The following is a 19,671-nucleotide window of genomic DNA, read 5'->3' as shown; positions in this document are numbered from 1 at the left end:
CAAGATTCAGGTACAGACATCAAGCTTCTTATAAAAAAAAAATTGTAGTTAAGACAATTTAGTATTGATATATGGGATAAATAAAAAAGCCAAAGTTAAAGAATCAACTATAACATGACTAATATATGACTAATGTGGCATATACAAATAGCAGGGAAATAAATGGTACTAGGATCAACTAATAGTGGCCTATTTCACCCCACATTTAAAAAAAAATCAATTCCATTTGGATTAAAGACCAAATACAAAAGCAAAACTTTAAAACCTTCAGAATAAAATGTAAGAAAATATATTCGTGATCTAGGAGTACGGCTTTCTTAAAGAAGATACAAAAAACACAATTTGTTGTATAAAGGCTACATAGTTACACAGAAGAAAAAAAAAAAGACTCTATTTCTCAGCTTTCCTTTGGAGTTAGTTGAGGCCGTATTAGTAAACTCTACAAGCAAAACCGGGGGAGACTACCTCCTGAGAAGTCTTCTTAAAGAACAGTCACATATCTTTCTGTCTACTGGATAAAATGCCTGGATCTTTAGGAACCATTTTATACCATGAGGTCTAAGATCTACACTGAAGGCAACAGAACAACAAGACAAATGATCCTAGATTCTCAATGATCAAGGAGCCACCCAAACCAGCCCTGAAATGCTTATCTCTGTACTTGATTTACATGAAAAAATAAATAAATATCTATCTTGTTTAAGCTATTTTATATTAGGTTTTCTGCCACTCACCATCAAACCTAAACTTAACTGATAATAAAATTTGTTCTCATTGAGATATGTCCAAATGCCACAGTAAAATAAAGGAAAGTAAACCATTTTTGTCTAGTTAGCACCAAGAAAGGCATCAGAGAAGAAATAATTACGGACTTACATCACAATTTAAATAATGAAGAGTCTGTCAGAGAGAAGTACATAAAGAAGTAGTCAAAAGGAAAAGCAAGCACAAATATCACAAAAGATGTGAATATGACAAAACAGTCCACACATCTTTTAGGTGAAGACTGGTGATAATGAAAATAATTGCCACCATTTACTGAGCACTTAATATGTACCAGATTATCTCAAATAATCCTCACGATACTATAATGGAATAGTAATTTTATGACAGGTTTAGAAAGATAAGGAACTTTCTCAAGTCGCACGACTAGAATGCAACTGTGCTGGGCGTGTGATTAACAACTATGCCAAACCTAAGCAGTACCACTTAACCATGCTAAAGTGCCAGAAGAATGGGTGTAGGCCTAACTATGAAAACTCATCGGAGCTGTGCTAATCACTAAACTTATATATATTTTTTTTCCATTCATGAGAGCTCAACCCTCATGACCTAATCACCTCCCAAAGTCCCCATCTTCTAGTACCATCACATTAGCGATTAGGTTTCAACATATGAATAAGAAAGCACAAATATTCAGACAATAGCAGTTAGATATTGTCTTTTCATGGTCAATCTGAGAGATCAGTTATCAATCATACACTCACCACACTGAAATCAAGGTTGTCTTCAATCCATCTTTGCCCATCTAGGAATTCGGCATGAAGTCCCATGATATAAAGGGTATCCAAAGCATCTACTATGGTAGCACCCATTTGTGAACTTCCTATATTTGGGAGAAAAAAATTATCATTAAAAAGATCACTTTACGCTCCTGTTCTCTTTGGGGGAAAAAAAAAGATTCCCTTCACATTCAGTGTATTTTAATTTCTTATACATAAAAGTAAACTAAAGTAAGAGTACAAGGACTAAAAATTTAGAATACCCAATATTGTTCACTTTTACATTAGAAATTATATGTATATTAGAAAATATACATAGTTTAATATATTTTACTAAAAAAAGTACTTTAGTAAAAATAGGAAGATAAAAGAAAACTAAAAGCATACTTTTCCTTAATTTTCTGCCTGGTCAGAATATGAGATATCTGTATACTTAACCAAGAAAGGGGGGGAAAAAAAAAGAGGATTAATTCAAGAAAAGGGGAGAGTAGTTCACGATGACAAAGCTAAATAATAAGACAACCGTGTCCTTCTGCTCTGGTCCAAATTCATAGGACGAACAAAAAATATATTTTAAAATAATAATAAATGTACAACAGGGCTGGATAACCACAGTGGAAAAAAAAACTTAACAATCCTTAACAATCAACAAGCAGGTAGATCATACTGAAAAAAGGAAACCATCAAACAACATGAGTAGAGAAAATCAAAATAATACAATGTATCCACTTTTAAGAAAGAGATTATCCTTATCATTAAAAAAAAAAAAAAAAAAAAAGTTCCAAGGGGAAGAAAGCAAGAGAGAAAGGGAGGAAGAGAGGGAAGAATTCATTCAAAACCAGCCTAACTGATAATGAAAACATAAGGGAAGAAAACAGGCCAATCTTACTAATGAATGTAACTGTACAAATCCTAAATAAAATAGTAGCAAAGCTAGGTTTGTTTTGCTCCTACTAGAGTAAAAAATCTAGTAGTACAGCAAAAAAATAAATATCAAGGAGGAGATGGGTTCTCCCCAATCCCATAAATGCAATTATTATTTCTGTCCTATAAAAATTCAAACGGTCCACACAGCTTACTGCCTGCGTTAACATGGCTTTACTATTACATTGTCTTCAACAAGGTGAATTTACTGTTCCAGGAGCTCTTGCCCAGAAAGCTAAAAGTTGCCAAAAAAAATTTATTGTTCATTCCAAGAACTTCCTGAAAGACCCATCAACTCTTCAACAGAAAGTACCAAATGATGATTTATACCCCAAACTTTGAAAAGCTACGACTCCAGTGAGGTAGTGATCTCCTTACCAAAGTAATAATTAACAGCTTTGTCTTATCAACAGGTTTTCCTGGTGACATTTTCAGAGCCAGCATTCAACATTACTTAGTTCACATTTTCCATTTACTATTCTCTTCTTTCTTTTTCCATTCCTCCTTCTACTGTGTAGAAATTGTTTTCTTCCAATGATTTAAAGCTACATAAATTTGTTCTTATGATGGTTGTCCTTAATTTATGTGCCATTTTCTTGTTCATGTGTTCCTAATAATTTCTTCAACTTATCAATACATCTATCTTCTCTTAGCTAACAAGACAAGTACTCCAACACACTGTGATAAATTCCTTGGTCTTCTCCCTGCTCAGTTCCCTTCATGTTGATATTATCTAGAAAGTCAATTATGTGTTATTACGTTCTTCGGCTTTTTATTGCGATAAAAATGGTATCAAGCCATTTAATCACTCATATATCTCTATCTCTTGCATAACTTCTTGAATATGTATCTCTTTTAATTTTAGCATTTCATCCAAAACATTTACCAAATTTATTTTAAATCCTTGAGACTACTGTTTGTGTCCTTATTTTAATTTTTGTAGATAGTTCTGCTCCTTCAGTTATCTAGTTATTTATTTAGTTCTCTAAGTACATATTTCTCTAAGGTATTGACTATTCCGGAGTGGAAAAAGGCCTGACCCACCTATTCTGTACCAGTCTTGGTTAGTTCCACAAGGTGCCATGTGCTAAAGGGCTCAAGGAAGAAAAGTATAAAATTGAAATTACTGGCTATTATCATGATTGTTTACCTGGACAAGTCAAGATTTGAACAGGAAAAAATGAAAAAGCCTAACACTATTCTTGGGTCAAAGAAGCAGCAAAACATGGCATCGCAGAATATATAAAACATCATAAAAATTTAGTATGAGAGCATGGGAATCAACTAAAGCAGTTCTCACAAAAAAACTTAAAATATTTATACTAGTTAATAAGAACAAATGAAAATAACTGAATTTAATATTCTAAGAAAGAAAAAACAAATTTGAGCAAAATAACACAAGAATGAGAAAAACTAAAGGCAGAAATGGATGAATTAGAAATGAAGAAAATTATTGAAATAATAAATTCAAGAAATGGTTCCATGAAGAACCATACAACGAATCTACCATTAACCTCATTTTTAAAAGGTAGACGAAACACAAAGTAATAAATAAAAATGCAGCAACAGACAAGCACAGAGAAAATTTTTTTTAATTATAAAAGACCCGTTTTATTCATATATTCACAATAAATTTGATCTTTCTCAGGAAATACTATTTTTGACTTATGAAAGAAGAAACAGAAAATCTAAACAAACAGACTGAAAAACAGATAAGTTTTTGAAGAGCTACCCGCTATCAAAATACCATACTCTGGAAGTTTCATAGAAAGAATACTACTTTAATTTTAAGGATAACTCCTATTCTATACAAACTTTTATACAACACAGGGAAAAAGATCTTAAAATTCAATTTGTAAATTCTGTATATCGATGAAAAAAAAATCGAATTTACTAAGAAACATACAACTACACCTGATCTCATTTGTGAACACCAAGGAAATATTTAGGAGTGGAATTGCTAGGCTATACATTAAGTTTATAAGAAACTGATGAACTGCTTTCCACAGTGTACCATTTTACACTCCCAATACAATGTATAACAGTTACAGTTGCTCTAGCATCCTTGTCAATATTTGGTATTGTTGATCTTCAAATTTTAGACATGTTAATGGGTGTGTAGAAATATTCCATTGTGGTGTTAATTTTACTTTCCCTGCTTATTGACGTGCTTATTGGCTATTTATATACCTCACTGGGTGGGGAAGTATTTATATATTCTGGATACATCCTTATGTATGTATTTCAAATATCTTCTCCAAGTCTGTGGTTTGTCTTTCCAATTTCCTGATGTCTTTGGGGAGCAGAAATCTTCAGTTTTCATTAAGTCAAATTTACCCACATTTTTCTTTTATACTTGATGCTTTTTGTATTCTAAAAGCATCCTTGCTAACCTCAAAGTCACAAAGATGTTCTCAAGTGTTTTCTACTGAAAGTTTTTTACTTTTAGCTTTTATATTTAGCTTTGTGATCCATTTTTGTACACGATGTTGAAAGAAGAGGCAAAGTTCATTATTTCCCCATACAAATATACAGTTGACCCAGCACCATGTGTTGGAAAGGCTATCCTTTTAATCACTGAATTGCCTCAGCATCTTTGTTGAAAATCAATTAACCATGTATGTGCACTTCTATTTCTACTCTTTTCCACAGATCTCTATGCCCATCCTTATGCTAAAACCAAGCTGTCCTCAATTGTAGCTTTACTGTAAATTATAAAATCAGGTAGTGCAAATCCTTCAACCTTGTTTTTTTAAAAAAAAATTACTTGACTATTCCAAGTGCTTTGTATTTTCACAGATTTTAGAATCAACTTGCCAATTTCTACAGAAAAGTCTAGCGTCATTTTGATTGGACTGCTCTAAATTTAAACATAAATTTAGAAAGAATTAACATCCCAATAATATTGAGCATTCAAATTCACGAACATGGCATTTATCTCCATTAAGTCCTTTTAAATTTCTCTCAAAAACAACATAAAGTTTTCAGTATACAGATTCTGTACATAGTTCGTCAAATTTATACACATACAGTTCATATTTTTTGATACTACTGCAAATAACTTTATTTTTTAAACTGCATTTATAATTGTTTGTTGCAAGTATACCAATACATATAATTGGTTTTGCATATTAAACTTGTATCCTATAACATTACTAAATTTGTTTATTCTAGTACCTTTTTTTTTTTGGTACATTCCCTAGGATTCTCTCTATGGGCAATTATGTTGACTAAAAATGTAAAGATAGTTTTACTTCTTCATTTCCAATATTTATTCTTTTTTTTTTCTTTCTCTTTTTTCTGCCTTAGTGCACTGGCTAGGATCTATGTACAATGTTACATAAAAGTGAGAGAGTAGACACCTTTGCCTAGCTTGCAATCTTAGGGGAAAGCATATAGTCTTTCAATATTAAGTATGTGGGGTATATTTTGCATTTTTTGCTTATTGTTGTTGTTTTGAAATTTTCTTTATCAAGTTAAAGAAATTCCCTTTCTAATTTAGTGTGCTGACAGTTTTTATCATGGATGGTTGTTAAATGTTATTAAATGCTTTTTCTCTGACTCCTGGGATAATCCTATGATTTTTCTCTTTTATTATTCTGATATCTTAAAATACACTAATTTCCAAATGTAAAACCTACCATGTATCTCTATGATAAACTCCACTTAGTCATAACATAATATACACTCAGCCTTCAGTATTCACCAGTTCCATATCCACAGCTTCAACCAACAGTAGATGGAAAATATTTGGGGAAAATAATTTTTTAAAAAACAATACAGCAATTTTTAAAAACCAAAAATTTTAAGACACAGTATAACAACTATTTCTATTGTATTAGGTATTCTAAGTAATCTATAGATAATTTTAAATATATGAGAGAATATGCTTAGGTTAAATGCAAATATTATATACTATTTTATACAAGGGACTTGGGCATCTGTGGATTTTGGTATTCTCTGGGGTCCTGAAACCAATCCTCCATGGACACCAAAGGACAACTCTATTACTCAATAAGATTTACTAAAATTTAGTTAAATATTCTTACGTCTATGTTCATAAGGGATACTGCTCTACGGTTTCCTTTTCTTATAAATATCTTTGTCTAGTTTTGATACTAGGGCTTTAGTGGTGCTCCTAAGAATGCGTTATCGTTAATGGACAAACACCTGACAAGAGTACCTCAAATTACATGAAGCAAAAGTTGGCAGAACTGAAAGAAGTCCAAAATAAGAGTTGAGGACTTCAACATCCCTCTCTCAGTAACCGACAGAACGAGGCAGAAAACCAACTAAGATAGAGACAGCCTGAACAACCCCATTAACCAATGGGATCTAACTGACATCAACAGGCCGTTCCACACAAGAACAGCAGAATATACACATACCATTCTTTCTAAGCACAAATGAAAAATTCACCAAGACAAACCTCTGTCAGAAAGCAAACCAAAAGTAATTTAAAAGAATTAAACTTATGTGAAGTACATTCTCTGATCCTAACAGAATTAAAACGAGAAATCTGTAACAGAAGGATTTTTTAAAACTCTAAATACTTCAACTTACTCAAGGAAAATTTTAAAACACTGAATTGAACGAAAATGAAAATATATCAAAACCTCAAGAATGCAGCAAAAGCAGCAGTTAGAAAGTTTACAGTAATAAATACATTAGAGAAGAGGATCTCTGGTCAATAATCTAGGCTTCTACTTCACGACACTAGAAAAACAAGAGCAAAATGAACCCAAATCACGCAAAAGAAGAAAACAATAAAGAGTAGAAATCAAAGAAATGAAAACACAAACAAAATATTACAAAGATCAATGAACCCAAAAGTTGTTTCCTTGAAAAGATTGATAAAATTAATAAACTTCTAGCAGGACAAGAGAGGAGACAAAACATAAATCACTAATATTAGAAATGAAAGGGGATTATTATTACTACAGCTGCCACAGACATTCAAATGACAAGGCAATACTCCAAACAATTCTATGCATAAAAAATCAATAACTTAGATAAAACCAGACTAATTACTCAAAAACGACAAATTACCAAAATACACCCAAAATGAAACAGATAAACTGAATGGTCCTTACTATTAGAGACATTAAGTTTGTAGTTTAAAAACCTTCAAGAAAAAAAAAAGTTCCAGATGCAAGTGGTTTCTTCAGCCACATATACCAAACATTTAAGAAAAAAATAAAACCAATGCTAAACAATCTCATCCAGAAAACTGAAAAGCAGAAGACACTTCCCAAATCATTTTCTGAGTCCAGCATTACTCTGATACCAAAACAAGACAAAGATAATTTAAGTACAGAACAATATCTCTTATTAATATAAAAGCAACAATCTTCAACAAAATATGTACAAATCAAAACACCTTAAGTCAGAAACAACAAAAGTAACTTATTTACATATAAATACACACACATACACACACACACACACACACACACACACACCTGGAAAATAAAATGTACCCTTCAAAAAGCATTGCAAAATCAAAGAATACTCTTTTTCCAAATTAAAATAATTTCTTCTTCATGCAAAAAGACCTATCCTTAATAAGACTTTCTGTTTTCCAGAACATCTAAATAGAATTCATTCTGCATTTTTTTTTTTAAGAGAAAGGGTTTTGCTATGTTGCCAAGGTTAGGGCACAGTGGCCATTCACAGGCATCATGATCATGGTGCCCTGTAGCCTTGGTCTCCTGGCCCCAGGCGATCCTCCTATCTCAACCTCCGGTAGAGCTGGGACTCCGTGCCACTGCACCCAGCCATTCTATTAATCACTGTTAGAATAATTTAGTATCAGTGCTTACATCCAGCAACATCTCCCTCTCCCCTCTCCTGGCTCCAGAGCCAGGCCCTAACTAAGCAAAACAAAAAGAACATGTCCCATCCTCCTAAGTACAGCATTTGGTTCAACAGTGGGCACAAGACCTAATCAGAAACAATAAGAAACAGTGAGTATTTCAATTATATTTCTAAAACATCCAAGTGCTCTCTTCTTTACAGTGTTCTCTTTCCTACAGATGTGGTAGTATGAAGATATGAAGCTTCAAACTGCTGCAGCCATCCTGCTAAGAAACCAGCTTCATTATATCAACAAACAGGAAAACAGAAAAGATAAAGTAAAAAAGCTCAGATAGAATTAGATATACACCAGGAATTCATTCAGCAAGTTTCCTTTTTAGTTTAAGCCATTTTGCAATGGATTTTCTGTTATCTGCACGTAAAGAGGACTCTGATGCCAAGAACTAACTAGACAGAAATCAGAGGAGCCCCTATCTCAGTTACCATATAAAAGAATTGTTTAACAATCGAGGGTAACAAAAAGGGGCGTGTTTTAAGTTAATGTTTTCCCTAAAATCTAGAATATTGCAAGCAAAGGTTCCGTATCCACCTATATATTCCTATTCTGTAAAGGTGTACTAAATTTGGGATGTCAAATGAGACACTGCGAACTACTTAACCACCCTTCTCTTAGACTTTTACTGTTTTTTAAAAAAAGAAAAAATCAAAAAATATATTTAAAAAAAAAAACCTCAAATTGTACTTGTAAGAATTTGAGATAGGGACAACAGAAACAGAGTAAGTAGGAAACAAAGTATTAAACTATAAAAAATAATCCTTTAACAAACTAACTGCATAGCTACAAACACAAGACAAAACATAATAATGATCTATTCCTATGTAGCTTATCTGGCCGGAAAAGTAACTGTAACCACACAAAAATTTAATAAAAAATAAGCAGCACCTAATTTTGACTACTGAAAATTCTGCAGATTTTCTTTTTCTACCATTTCACTATAATTTTCTTCTCACAATAGATGTTTCCCAAGTGTCAAATTAATTTTCTTCTATCTTTAAAGTTTACTAAAGCAGCAGTATTTATTTGGTAAACAGAGAGGACCAGTATCTATTTGATAAATATTAATACATTAGATGTCCTGAGAAATATCATTTGAAAAAAGTAAAAAATTAACATCCAATTTTTATTTTCAATACATTTTTATATTTCAATCTTTTTAAAAGGCTCACAATTTACCATTGAGTTTAACATAAAAGAAAGTTACTCGAAGGGAGGTTCTAATTTTAACTGACTATTAAATTTAATGTCTTTATTGCACTAACGCCTCATACTGTGACATCCACAAAGCAGTAAGAACTTTCCAGTCCAAAATTTTGCTAAGAAAATATACTTTATTTCATTACATGATGGCTGATAAATTATATATCATATTATGAAGTCTCTGGTAGTCACTGATTACCTAGAAGAAACTTTTTTCCTTTACTCCTCTACCACAACATCTTCCAAATCCAACAGAAATTATTTTTTAAGACATTTTCTTTTTTGACCAAAAACAAGCAACAATGAACAAATTATAAGAAAAGTCACTTTGGGAGGCCGAGACGGGCGGATCACGAGGTCAGGAGATCGAGACCATCCTGGCTGACACGGTAAAACCCCGTCTCTACTAAAAAATACAAAAAACTAGCCGGGCGAGGTGGCGGGCGCCTGTAGTCCCAGCTACTCGGGAGGCTGAGGCAGGAGAATGGCGTGAACCCGGGAGGCGGAGCTTGCAGTGAGCTGAGATCCGGCCACTGCACTCCAGCCTGGGCGGCAGAGCGAGACTCCGTCTCAAAAAAAAAAAAAAAAAAAAAGAAAAGTCACAGCATTAGAAAAATCCTTCCCTAGTGTCAAAAAGAAAATTGCTGTTATTTGAATTACTGTGATGGTTTACTACAGGTAATAAAGAGAATCAGACTGCATATAACTAGTTTGTGTCTTTTTAGCCCATTAAAATTTTCTTGCCTTCATCTATCACTACTTAAAAGACAATCATCAAGTCACATCAGGAAGCATTTAAAATGAGGGAAAGGAGTGAAGACTACAAAGAGTAGCTTAACAATTCTCAAGACTTACCTCAGGGTTTAGTAAAAGTTGTTAAATCAGTTGAGTAAGTTAAACTGGGAAGTTTTATAAGTGAACTGAGCTCAAGGAAAATAGGATGAACAAACTCAAGATGAACACAGCGCTTCCCCAAACCTCCATTCACAGAATACATTGTTAATTTTTCCTTAGGAACTGTGAACCCACTGAATTCAGTAACTCAATCACCCTGGGTAGGTCACTTTTTAAAAAAATGTACATAAAACTACAAGAATTTCCTATCCTTCCCCTCTTCCTCTGTAACATGAATATCAGAATAGGTATTGTGTTGAAGAAAAAAATGACAAGTAGGTGCCTACCTTTCCTGACACTAAAGAAAAAAATGCCAAAAAAAAGCTTTTAAATACTCACATAAATGACTAAAGCATCCATATGTAAATGGAAAATCTACCACATACATGTGTACTCGAAAGCAACCAGAACTTAATCGTGACTGACACTTGCAAAAATCATACATGTTTCTTCAAATTATAGTTCCACAGAAATACTCCGATTTTAGAAAGTACTTTGAAAAGTTACATCTTGTTTTAAAAGATGGAAGTAGAAAATGGAAATAGTAATTAGAAAAAGTAAACTTACCAAATATGTTAGGGGAGTGTCCTTTCCTTGCAATAGGTCTGAGTTCATTATGTCCCCACCCATATGTCCTATAGTTATCCCAAGCATGTTTCATCATCTGAAAAGAGAAAAATTATAATCCATCAAGTTAAATTTTTCACAAACTGTTTTTTTATTTCATGTAATTTTGGGTTCTATTACTACATCCTTGCCCATTCTTCTAGATCTACGTTAGTATATTATTCAATTAACATTTGTATCAGTATGAAAACATACATAACTATGTTTACTATCATCTATATGACAGGAAAAAATGGGTATAATAGACAAGTCCTCTTTCTTCATGAGGTACATATCTGTTTGGCATTCTTTCCTTTTGAGAAATGTTAGTCTTTTTGGGAACAGCTCCCTTTCCTCACATATGACAGAGCTGTCAATCAAGAGGCTCTGCTTCTACCATCAATTAACTCAGTCTAGCTAGAAAACCCCTTATCCTTAGACCAGAGATGAACAAACTAACTCTGCTGTTACAGCACAAAAGCAGTCCCAGATAATATGTAAGTAAATGGACATGGTTGTATTCAAATTAAAATTTATTTTTATTTATTTTTGTTTTGTTTGAGATGCAGTCTTGCTCTGTCACCCAGGCTGGAATGCAGTGATGCAAGCTCAGCTCACTGCAAGCTCCACCTCCCAGGTTCACACCATTCTCCTGCCTCAGCCTCCTGGGACTACAGGCACCCGCCACCACGCCCAGCTAATTTTTTTGTTATTTTTAGTAGAGACGGGGTTTCACCGTGTTAGCCAGAATGGTCTCGAACTCCTGACCTCGTGACCTGCCCGCCTTGGCCTCCCAAAGTGCTGGGATTACAGGCGTGAGCCACCGCGCCCGGCCTAAATTTTATTTTTAAAACAGCAAGCAGAATTTGGCCCACAGGTTGTAGCCGTCAACCCCTGCCCTAGACAAAGTGAGTGGATACATGTGATTCAAGTAGGAACAATCAAGTTCTTTTTACACATTGTTATAGACACCAGGAGATAGAGGGACTTTTTTATTCTGCAATATCATGATCTGCGTAATACATAAACCCCCAGAGCTGATAATGGCTCTCTGCCAACATGGAGAAACTAGCAAAAGGAAAGAGAGACAGATGCTTAATACTCACAATAATATCTACAGGCTTGGATTCAGCCAAACTCGAAGCCCTTGTTTAGAGCCATTAAACCAATAAATACTATTTGTATTACTTAGTTTAAGCTGAGTGTTTTACAACCCAAGGAGTTCTGAGCTACACAATAGCAGAGTATTTAATTATATATCAGATGAATTATATAATAGTAGACTGTGGTGTACCAAAAATCTATTCATTTAACAGCATACTATTCATTAAACATTTCCCAACTTGCTTTATGCAGCCAGCATTAATCAGACACCAAAATCAGCAAAGATATTACAAGAAAACTCAAGACCAATGTATCTCAAGAACACAGATGCAAAATTCCCTAACAAAAATTAGCGACATCTAAGAAGGATACTATACCATAACAAAGTGGAGTTTAACCCAGGAATATAAGACTAATTTAACATCCAAAAACCAATGTAATTTACCATGTTAACAGAATAAAGGAAAAAAAATCATACAGTCATCTAGAGACAAATGAAGACAATGCATCTAACAAAATTCAACACTCATTCATGATAAAACTCTCAGTAAACTAGAACTACAAGGAGACATCCTCAACCTAATAAACAGCATCTTTTAAAAACCTACAGTTGACACAACATAGTTAATGGCAAAAGACTAGATGCTTAACCCCTAAAGTTGGGAATAAACCTAGTATGTCCATTCTCACCACTTATTTTCAACAATGTATTAGAACTCCTAGCCACTGCAGTACGACAAGAAAAAAAAAAAAGGTATAAAAATCAAGAAGGAAAAAGGAAAAGTACCTCTTCAAAGAAGACATGACTATGTATGAGAAAAATCACAAGCAATCTACAAAAAAGCTGTAAGAATAAATAAATAATTTATTTCAGTAAAATAACAGGATAAAAGTTCAGCAAACTAAAACATATTTCTATATGCTGAGTTCTGTGAGTACTTCTGGGGAATCACTGAACCTGAGGATCATCTGGGGGTCCCCTGAACACACATGGTTATCCACCTGAATTACTACGTATTTGAAAAAAGTATTTCAGTACATTGTAATGACATCTGAAAAAAAGCAAGTCAGGCATCTGAAAAAAAAAATCTATCACTGTCTCTCCCAGCACTGTCTGAAGGAAGTGCCTTAAGTAGTCTACATATAAAACAGACTCTAGACATGAGGTAAAATCAGAGCACAGCTCTATTTCTACTCCATCAAGGTCAAGGTTTTATAATAATTCATAAGGCTAAGCTTTAAACATCTGCTGTACCTTCCATATCCATTACTAGAATATATCCAAATAGGTATTTGATTACTTTAACTAAATTTATCTTACTTTATAATAATTAAACTTTCTCAAATATTGTTGGTACAATTACACTCTGATAAAATATTTTTCTTCATAGGCAGTATAATCACAAACTCCAACCAGAATTTTTAGGAGTTCTAATTAACAAAGTTTAACTCAAATATTCGCTAGATGTTTCCCATCTGGTATCCTCTTTACTTTTAAGTAATTACAGAATAACAAATTGAAAGACTTCTGAGGCTAAATAAATTTAAAGAATTTCGAAATCAATTCTTTCCCATTTTTCAATCCATAGAGACTTTTTGGAAGGAATGTGTTTTTAATCTACAGTATAGTTGAGGGGTATCATGACATGTTCCTTAAAAAACTGGAGATACAATGCTAGCTCTTTAGAAGCACATTTATGAGGGGGTCTACATAGTATCTAGCAGAGTCCCTTTGTAACTGAACATTTAAGAAACTGTTTAGACAATGGTAAGTTATATACAGATATATTATTAATAAAATGCTGAATTTCAAAAGATCTCTGAACAAGAATGAGTGGCACTAACCATCTAAACATCGTATCAAAAATATTTTAAGTGCCCAATAATTACATTATAATCAACATTTTAAAAAAAAACAAAACAAAACAAAACAAAACAAGAAAGAGTTCTAGTCCTTATTACCAACCTGGAAACTATACTACAGCTATGACCCAAGAACAAAAAGATCAAAAACAGGATACCATAGATTATATACATTTGTTTATATCCAAATACAAATCCATAAACACTCCATATCACAAAACTCAGCTTATTACCTCTTTAATTTTTTCCCTTTTCTCTCTTATGTCATTATCTTCTGGGTCTCCACCACTTATTCCTACAAGGTTGGGAATAGGGACTGGTGGCAGTGGCTTGTTCTCTTTTATCTTCATTTCTTGGACTACTTTATTTTTCTCTGTCTGAATTTCTGCTCGAATTTCCTCTCTTGACTTTCTTAATTTTTCTTTTGCTTCTTCCAAGGCCTTCTCATGATCAGCTCGAATTTTATTTCTCAGACGTTCTTCTTCTTCCCTGTGAGAAAAGGAGGAAATAAAACATAAGAGTGAGCCTACTTAAGAATGTCAACCTTTAAATATAAAACATAAAGGTTTCTCCATTAAACCCAGGAACTTGTTTTCTACTTTTGCTATTAAAAGGAAAGAATTATCAGTGAGAGAGATTCAGATGTGGTATGAGAAAGAAGAGGAACCCTGAATGCCTAAGATCAAACTCTCTTTATAATCTCTTTATACAATTTCCATACTAAGAACAGAGATAACAGTAACTTATCCATAGACACTTGCAAAAAATAGACACCAGTGAAAACTAAATGGAGGAGAGAAAATAAAAACAGAATAAGTATCAGAGAAGAGACAAAAATATAAACATAAGGCCAAAGAAAAAGAGGAAAAGATAAGAGAACAGGAAGTTTTTCATTTATATAGTACAGCATATGCTTCTAAAACCTTTAAACTTTCAAAAGTGCATAGATATTATAATGTAACATTCCCAACAGATGTGGGCATGACTACTTAAAACTCTCTTGAACCTTTGTTAAAACCAGATTCCAATTTAGTAGGTCTATATGAAACCCATGAATCTACATAATGAAGAGCTCCTCAGATGATTCTGGTGTGCACACAGGTTTGAAAACCACTACTGCAATGGACACCTACACGGTTTCCTACCCAGCCCCACTTTTGTGAAAGAGAGTTCAATATTCCCTCTATATCTACCCCAATCCACAGGAATGAATACAAGAGTAGTACTTACTGTAAACCATTCTTTTCCAAATCAACCAACCAACGAAGACTACTCTAAGGGTAAACACCTAACCTAATAGTCAATAGGGTCATTTCTCCAGAAATTTAATTCAAACTTTGCAGATGGCTGAACTTATAACATTGCTAGTAAGAATGTAAAATGGTGTAAAATTTTCCACTTTGGAAAAGTTTGTGGTTTTTTTTAAAAAACTAAAGATGTAACTAACATAGAATCCTGCAAATGCACTTCTTGGCATTTATCTCAAAGAAATAAAGACTTGTGATCATTAAAAAAAAAAAAAAGAAAGAAAAGCTTTATACAAGCTGGTCACAAAAAGACAAATACTGTATGATTCTACTTGTAGAAGGTATTTAAAGAAGGCAAAACCCTAGAGACAAAAAGTAGAATGGTGGTAGCCAGGGACTAGAGATAGGACAATGAGAAGTTATTGTTTAACGGGTACAGTTTCAGGTTTGCAAGATGAAAAGAGTTCTGGAACTGGATGATGGTGATGGTTGTATAGTAATGCTACTGAACTGTATACGTTAAAATGGTTAAGATGGTAAATTTTATGTTAATTGTATTTTGCCATAATGAAAAAAATGGAGGACAAAGAACTATACACAAATGTTTATAGCGGCTTAATCCATAATAGGCAAAAACTGAAAACAATCCAGATATCCTCCAACAGTAAATGGTTAAACAAAACTGTGGTATGTCCACACTATGGACTACTACTCAGCAATAAAAAGGAGTGAATTGTTTATACACACTCCTTGAATGGATCTCAAAGGCACTCTTATCTGAGTGAAATAAGCCAATTTCAAAAGGTTGTATACTATATAATTCCATTTATATGACATTCTCAAAAAAGAGGGATGGTGAATAGATTAGTGGTAGCCAGGAGTTATGAATGAGGGATGGGCTAACTATAAAGAAATAACACAAGGGAGTTTTTTTTTTTTTAATGATAGAATTGTTACATATATAATTATGATGGTAGTTACATGAATAGCACGTGTTAAATCATAAACCTGTATGCCAAAAGAAAAATTCACAATCTAATATTATCTAGTATTAACAATAAAATGTTAAACACTAGAGGAAAAAATGGGTTATTAGCACTGAGAAGGTGCTGATAAAAGAAACGAGAGAGAAAAAGGAGAGGGAAGTGAAGCAGGCTAAACAGTCAGCAACAGAAAAGATCAATCATCAGTGAGGAAGAATCCATGGGGCCTACAGACAGACTGGATGGATGTAGGAGGAATAGGGCAGGGAACTTAGGCTGGCCCCTGAATGAATCCATGAGAAAATGACATGAGGGCTGATCTGTTCAGGCGACTCAGGCAGACAGGGGCATCATCGTGCTGAATGAAGTCTTAAATAAGATATCCAAGGCAGAAACACCCAAGGGCCTTCCAATCCCAGCCCCACATTTTGCCAACAGAAAAACACTGTGCTACTCACTACCCCTAGAGAATAGATCATAATCCGTCTACGTTAATCAAGTCTTTCCCAGCTGCCCTTGCAGCTAAGGGTAGCCATAAAACTCTATTTCAACCAACGAGAAAAAAGGGAACTACCAGGAATTTTCCTTTATATATTAACAAATGGACAGAGCCAGTTGAGAAAAGGGCCTTTAGCTGCTAAGTCTAAACCTACCCAACCTCCTATTCCTGTCTTCAAACATATTTGTGAAGCCTAAAGCTAAGAGAGCCATCTTGCAATCAAGAGACAATAAGCCGAATGGCCAATAAGTCAAATGGCCAACATGGTTCAGGACAGAAGAGAAAGAGGGAAAGTGCCTGCTATCATGAGTTACCGCCACGGCCCTCAATTGTCCCCAGATTTCAGATTCTACGGAGTAATTATCAGTGGGTACTCTGACATTCCCAGCTGAGAATTTCCCAACTCACCCACTCACTGTGCAAGCATGCACATAGATTCAGGAAAACAGAGGACCTGGAAAAGGGCCCCAAGGAAGAGCAACATCAAATGGGGAAGACTGGCTCTTTCAAGGGGAATTTTCTGTCCCGATGACAAATGGGGAGACTTCCCCAGGAAAACAAGCTTTCCATTTCTATCTCCGAGTACCATGTTATCCCCAAGTTATTGCTACATGGCATGTGGAAGCCCCCAACCATGTTTGCAATAGCTCATATGTTATCACTCGGAAAGCATCTTCACCTATCAGTGAACTTCCATGAACAGGTATTATACACCACTTTCTAGAGCCCACCCTGTGTGGGGTAAGACATACATGCCACAAAACATCCCATATCCCCTCGCAGAGTTTCACCATGCACATGGGCATTTTAAAAGCCCTGAGAAGTTCTGCAATAGAGTTGCCTAACACAACACTTCTTGAACTTACTTAGTCATAGTCCTTCTTCTCTGCATACTCTTTTTAGCATGCGATGGAACCACAATAAGGAGGCTACCGTCATGCCTCACCTAAACTATTGTAATACGCTTCCAACAGTCTTCACACATTCACTCTCCAACCACAGCCCCACCCACCCACAAGCTATTCACCATCCATACTATAGACCCAATGTGCTTTCTGAAATTATTCAGACTATGACTCTCTCTCATTTAAAACACTTCATGGCTTCCCTTATCCTAAGGAATTCTATTATATTATGGCCTATTAAGGAATTCTGTATAATGTACCTTCTATCTATCTCTTAAGCTTCATCTCATACACACTCCTCTACCTCTCTGTTCTACAGCCACACACCTTCTTTCATTCTTTTTTGGAAATGGAGTCTCCCTCTGTCACCCAGGTTGGAGTGCAGTGGCACAATCTCAGCTCACTGCAACCCCCGCCTCCCAGGTTCAACAGATTCTCCTGCTTCAGCCTCCCAAGAAGCTGCGGCTACAGGCACATGCCGCCACGCCCGGCTATTTTTTTGTATTTTAGTAGAGACGGGGTTTCACTATGTTGCTCAGGCTTGTCGCGAACTCCTGATTTCAGGTAATCCGCCCGCCTCAGGCTCCCAAAGTGCTGGGATTACAGGCATGAGCCACCACACCCAGCCACCTCTTTTCAGTTCTTTTACGCACCATTTTCTTTCCCATCAATAGTCTCGTATGCATGAGGTTTCCTCGCTTAAAACACTCTTACAATTCCTTCTTTACCTTCAAGTCACTGATCAATCATAACTTCTTCAGGTATCTCCTATATTAGACAAACCTCCCTAATATACATTCTGATGGCACCATGTATCTTTCCTTCATAGTACTTAACCACATGTGATTCTTTGAGTAATGCCTGTCTCTCCTGATGACTATTAACTCCATTAAGTTCAGAGACTCTATCTGATTTTTGTTCCAATGTATCCCTCAATGCCTATCTAGCACAATACCTGGCATATAATAGGTGTTTGAAAACACTAAAATGCAAATACAGATTCTAAGACCCCATCTGAAATGAATATGATATAGAAAGTCTACAGACCATCATGAGGCTACAAACAGTCAAAAGAGTTGTAAGGCCGGGTGTGGTGGCTCACACCTGTAATCCCAGCAATTTGGGAGGCCAAGGCGGGTGGATCACCTGAGGTCAGGAGTTCGAGACCAGCCTGGCCAACATGGTGAAACCCCGTCTCTATTAAAAATACAAAAATTAGCTGGGCATGCTGGTAGGCGCCTGTAATCCCAGCTACTCAGCAAGCTGGACCAGGAGAATTGCTTGAACCTGGGAGGCAGAGGTGTCACTAAGCTGAGATCGCGCCATGGCACTCCAGCCTGAGCCAACAAAAGCGAAACTCCGTCTCAAAAAAAAAAAAGTTGTAAACAGCAGCTCTGACTACAGGGTAGGCAATAAAAATGAATATTAAATATCAAAATCCATATTAAAATTAATGACATGGGCTATGATGAGACCCCTTAAAAACACTGCCATGTAACAGTTTTCCATTTTCACTTACTATTGCTGTTAACTTCGTGTTAGCATCAGTTGTTCCTCCACAGGTGAAAAGTACATTTGATAGTAACATGTATATGTAAATAATTTACAAATGACATAATTTTTACAATTATTTTTAAAAATAAAAAATTGAGCCCTGTAAATGTTTGCTCTAAAGGAAAGCTCCAGTCATCTTATCCCACTTGTTATTGTTAAGGCAGTCAAACTTTGCTCATCAGAACCTATACTGTTGCAATATTGTGAAGAGCCTTATTCAAACACATTTTGAAAATCTAAATAATCTATAGATTTATTTTTATTTGTCCCTCAAAAAGCACCATTTGCTTAAGAGTTTAGTGAGTAAACTGTTTCAGAAGAACCAATATCAACTAGAGGGCAAGAAAAGACTAACCAGACTGGTCCTAAGAGAAACTCCAGAGTTCCAGGAAATTCAATCAGACCTCCTATTAACCGGGTTCCAAGAGGAATCATTTTGCAGTTAGAAAAAAAAGTATACTTAACCCAAAAGTCAGGAGACAAAGATTTTAGTTCCAGCTCTGCCCATGTCTCAC

The 19,671-nt window shown here is 34.9% G+C and overlaps 1 protein-coding gene across 2 annotated transcripts in view; it reads right to left on the bottom strand.

Annotated features, from left to right (window-relative positions):
* MAN1A2 (mannosidase, alpha, class 1A, member 2) overlaps positions 1–19,671 on the bottom strand; it is a 179,153-nt gene that overhangs the window by 129,682 nt on the left and 29,800 nt on the right. For both annotated transcript variants that reach the window (XM_012000852.1, XM_012000851.1), the window contains exons 2-4: positions 14,202–14,457; positions 10,963–11,059; positions 1,488–1,606 (exon numbers count right to left, since the gene is read on the bottom strand). In XM_012000852.1, the coding sequence (XP_011856242.1) occupies positions 1,488–1,606; positions 10,963–11,059; positions 14,202–14,457 (472 nt within the window). The remainder of the gene's footprint in view (positions 1–1,487; positions 1,607–10,962; positions 11,060–14,201; positions 14,458–19,671) is intronic.

Source organism: Mandrillus leucophaeus, unplaced genomic scaffold (genome assembly GCF_000951045.1).
Source record: "Mandrillus leucophaeus isolate KB7577 unplaced genomic scaffold, Mleu.le_1.0 Scaffold64, whole genome shotgun sequence".
Classification (NCBI taxonomy): Eukaryota; Metazoa; Chordata; class Mammalia; order Primates; family Cercopithecidae; genus Mandrillus; species Mandrillus leucophaeus.
Note: the sequence above shows the minus strand (reverse complement) of the source record. Positions and strands in the feature narration are given on the sequence as shown.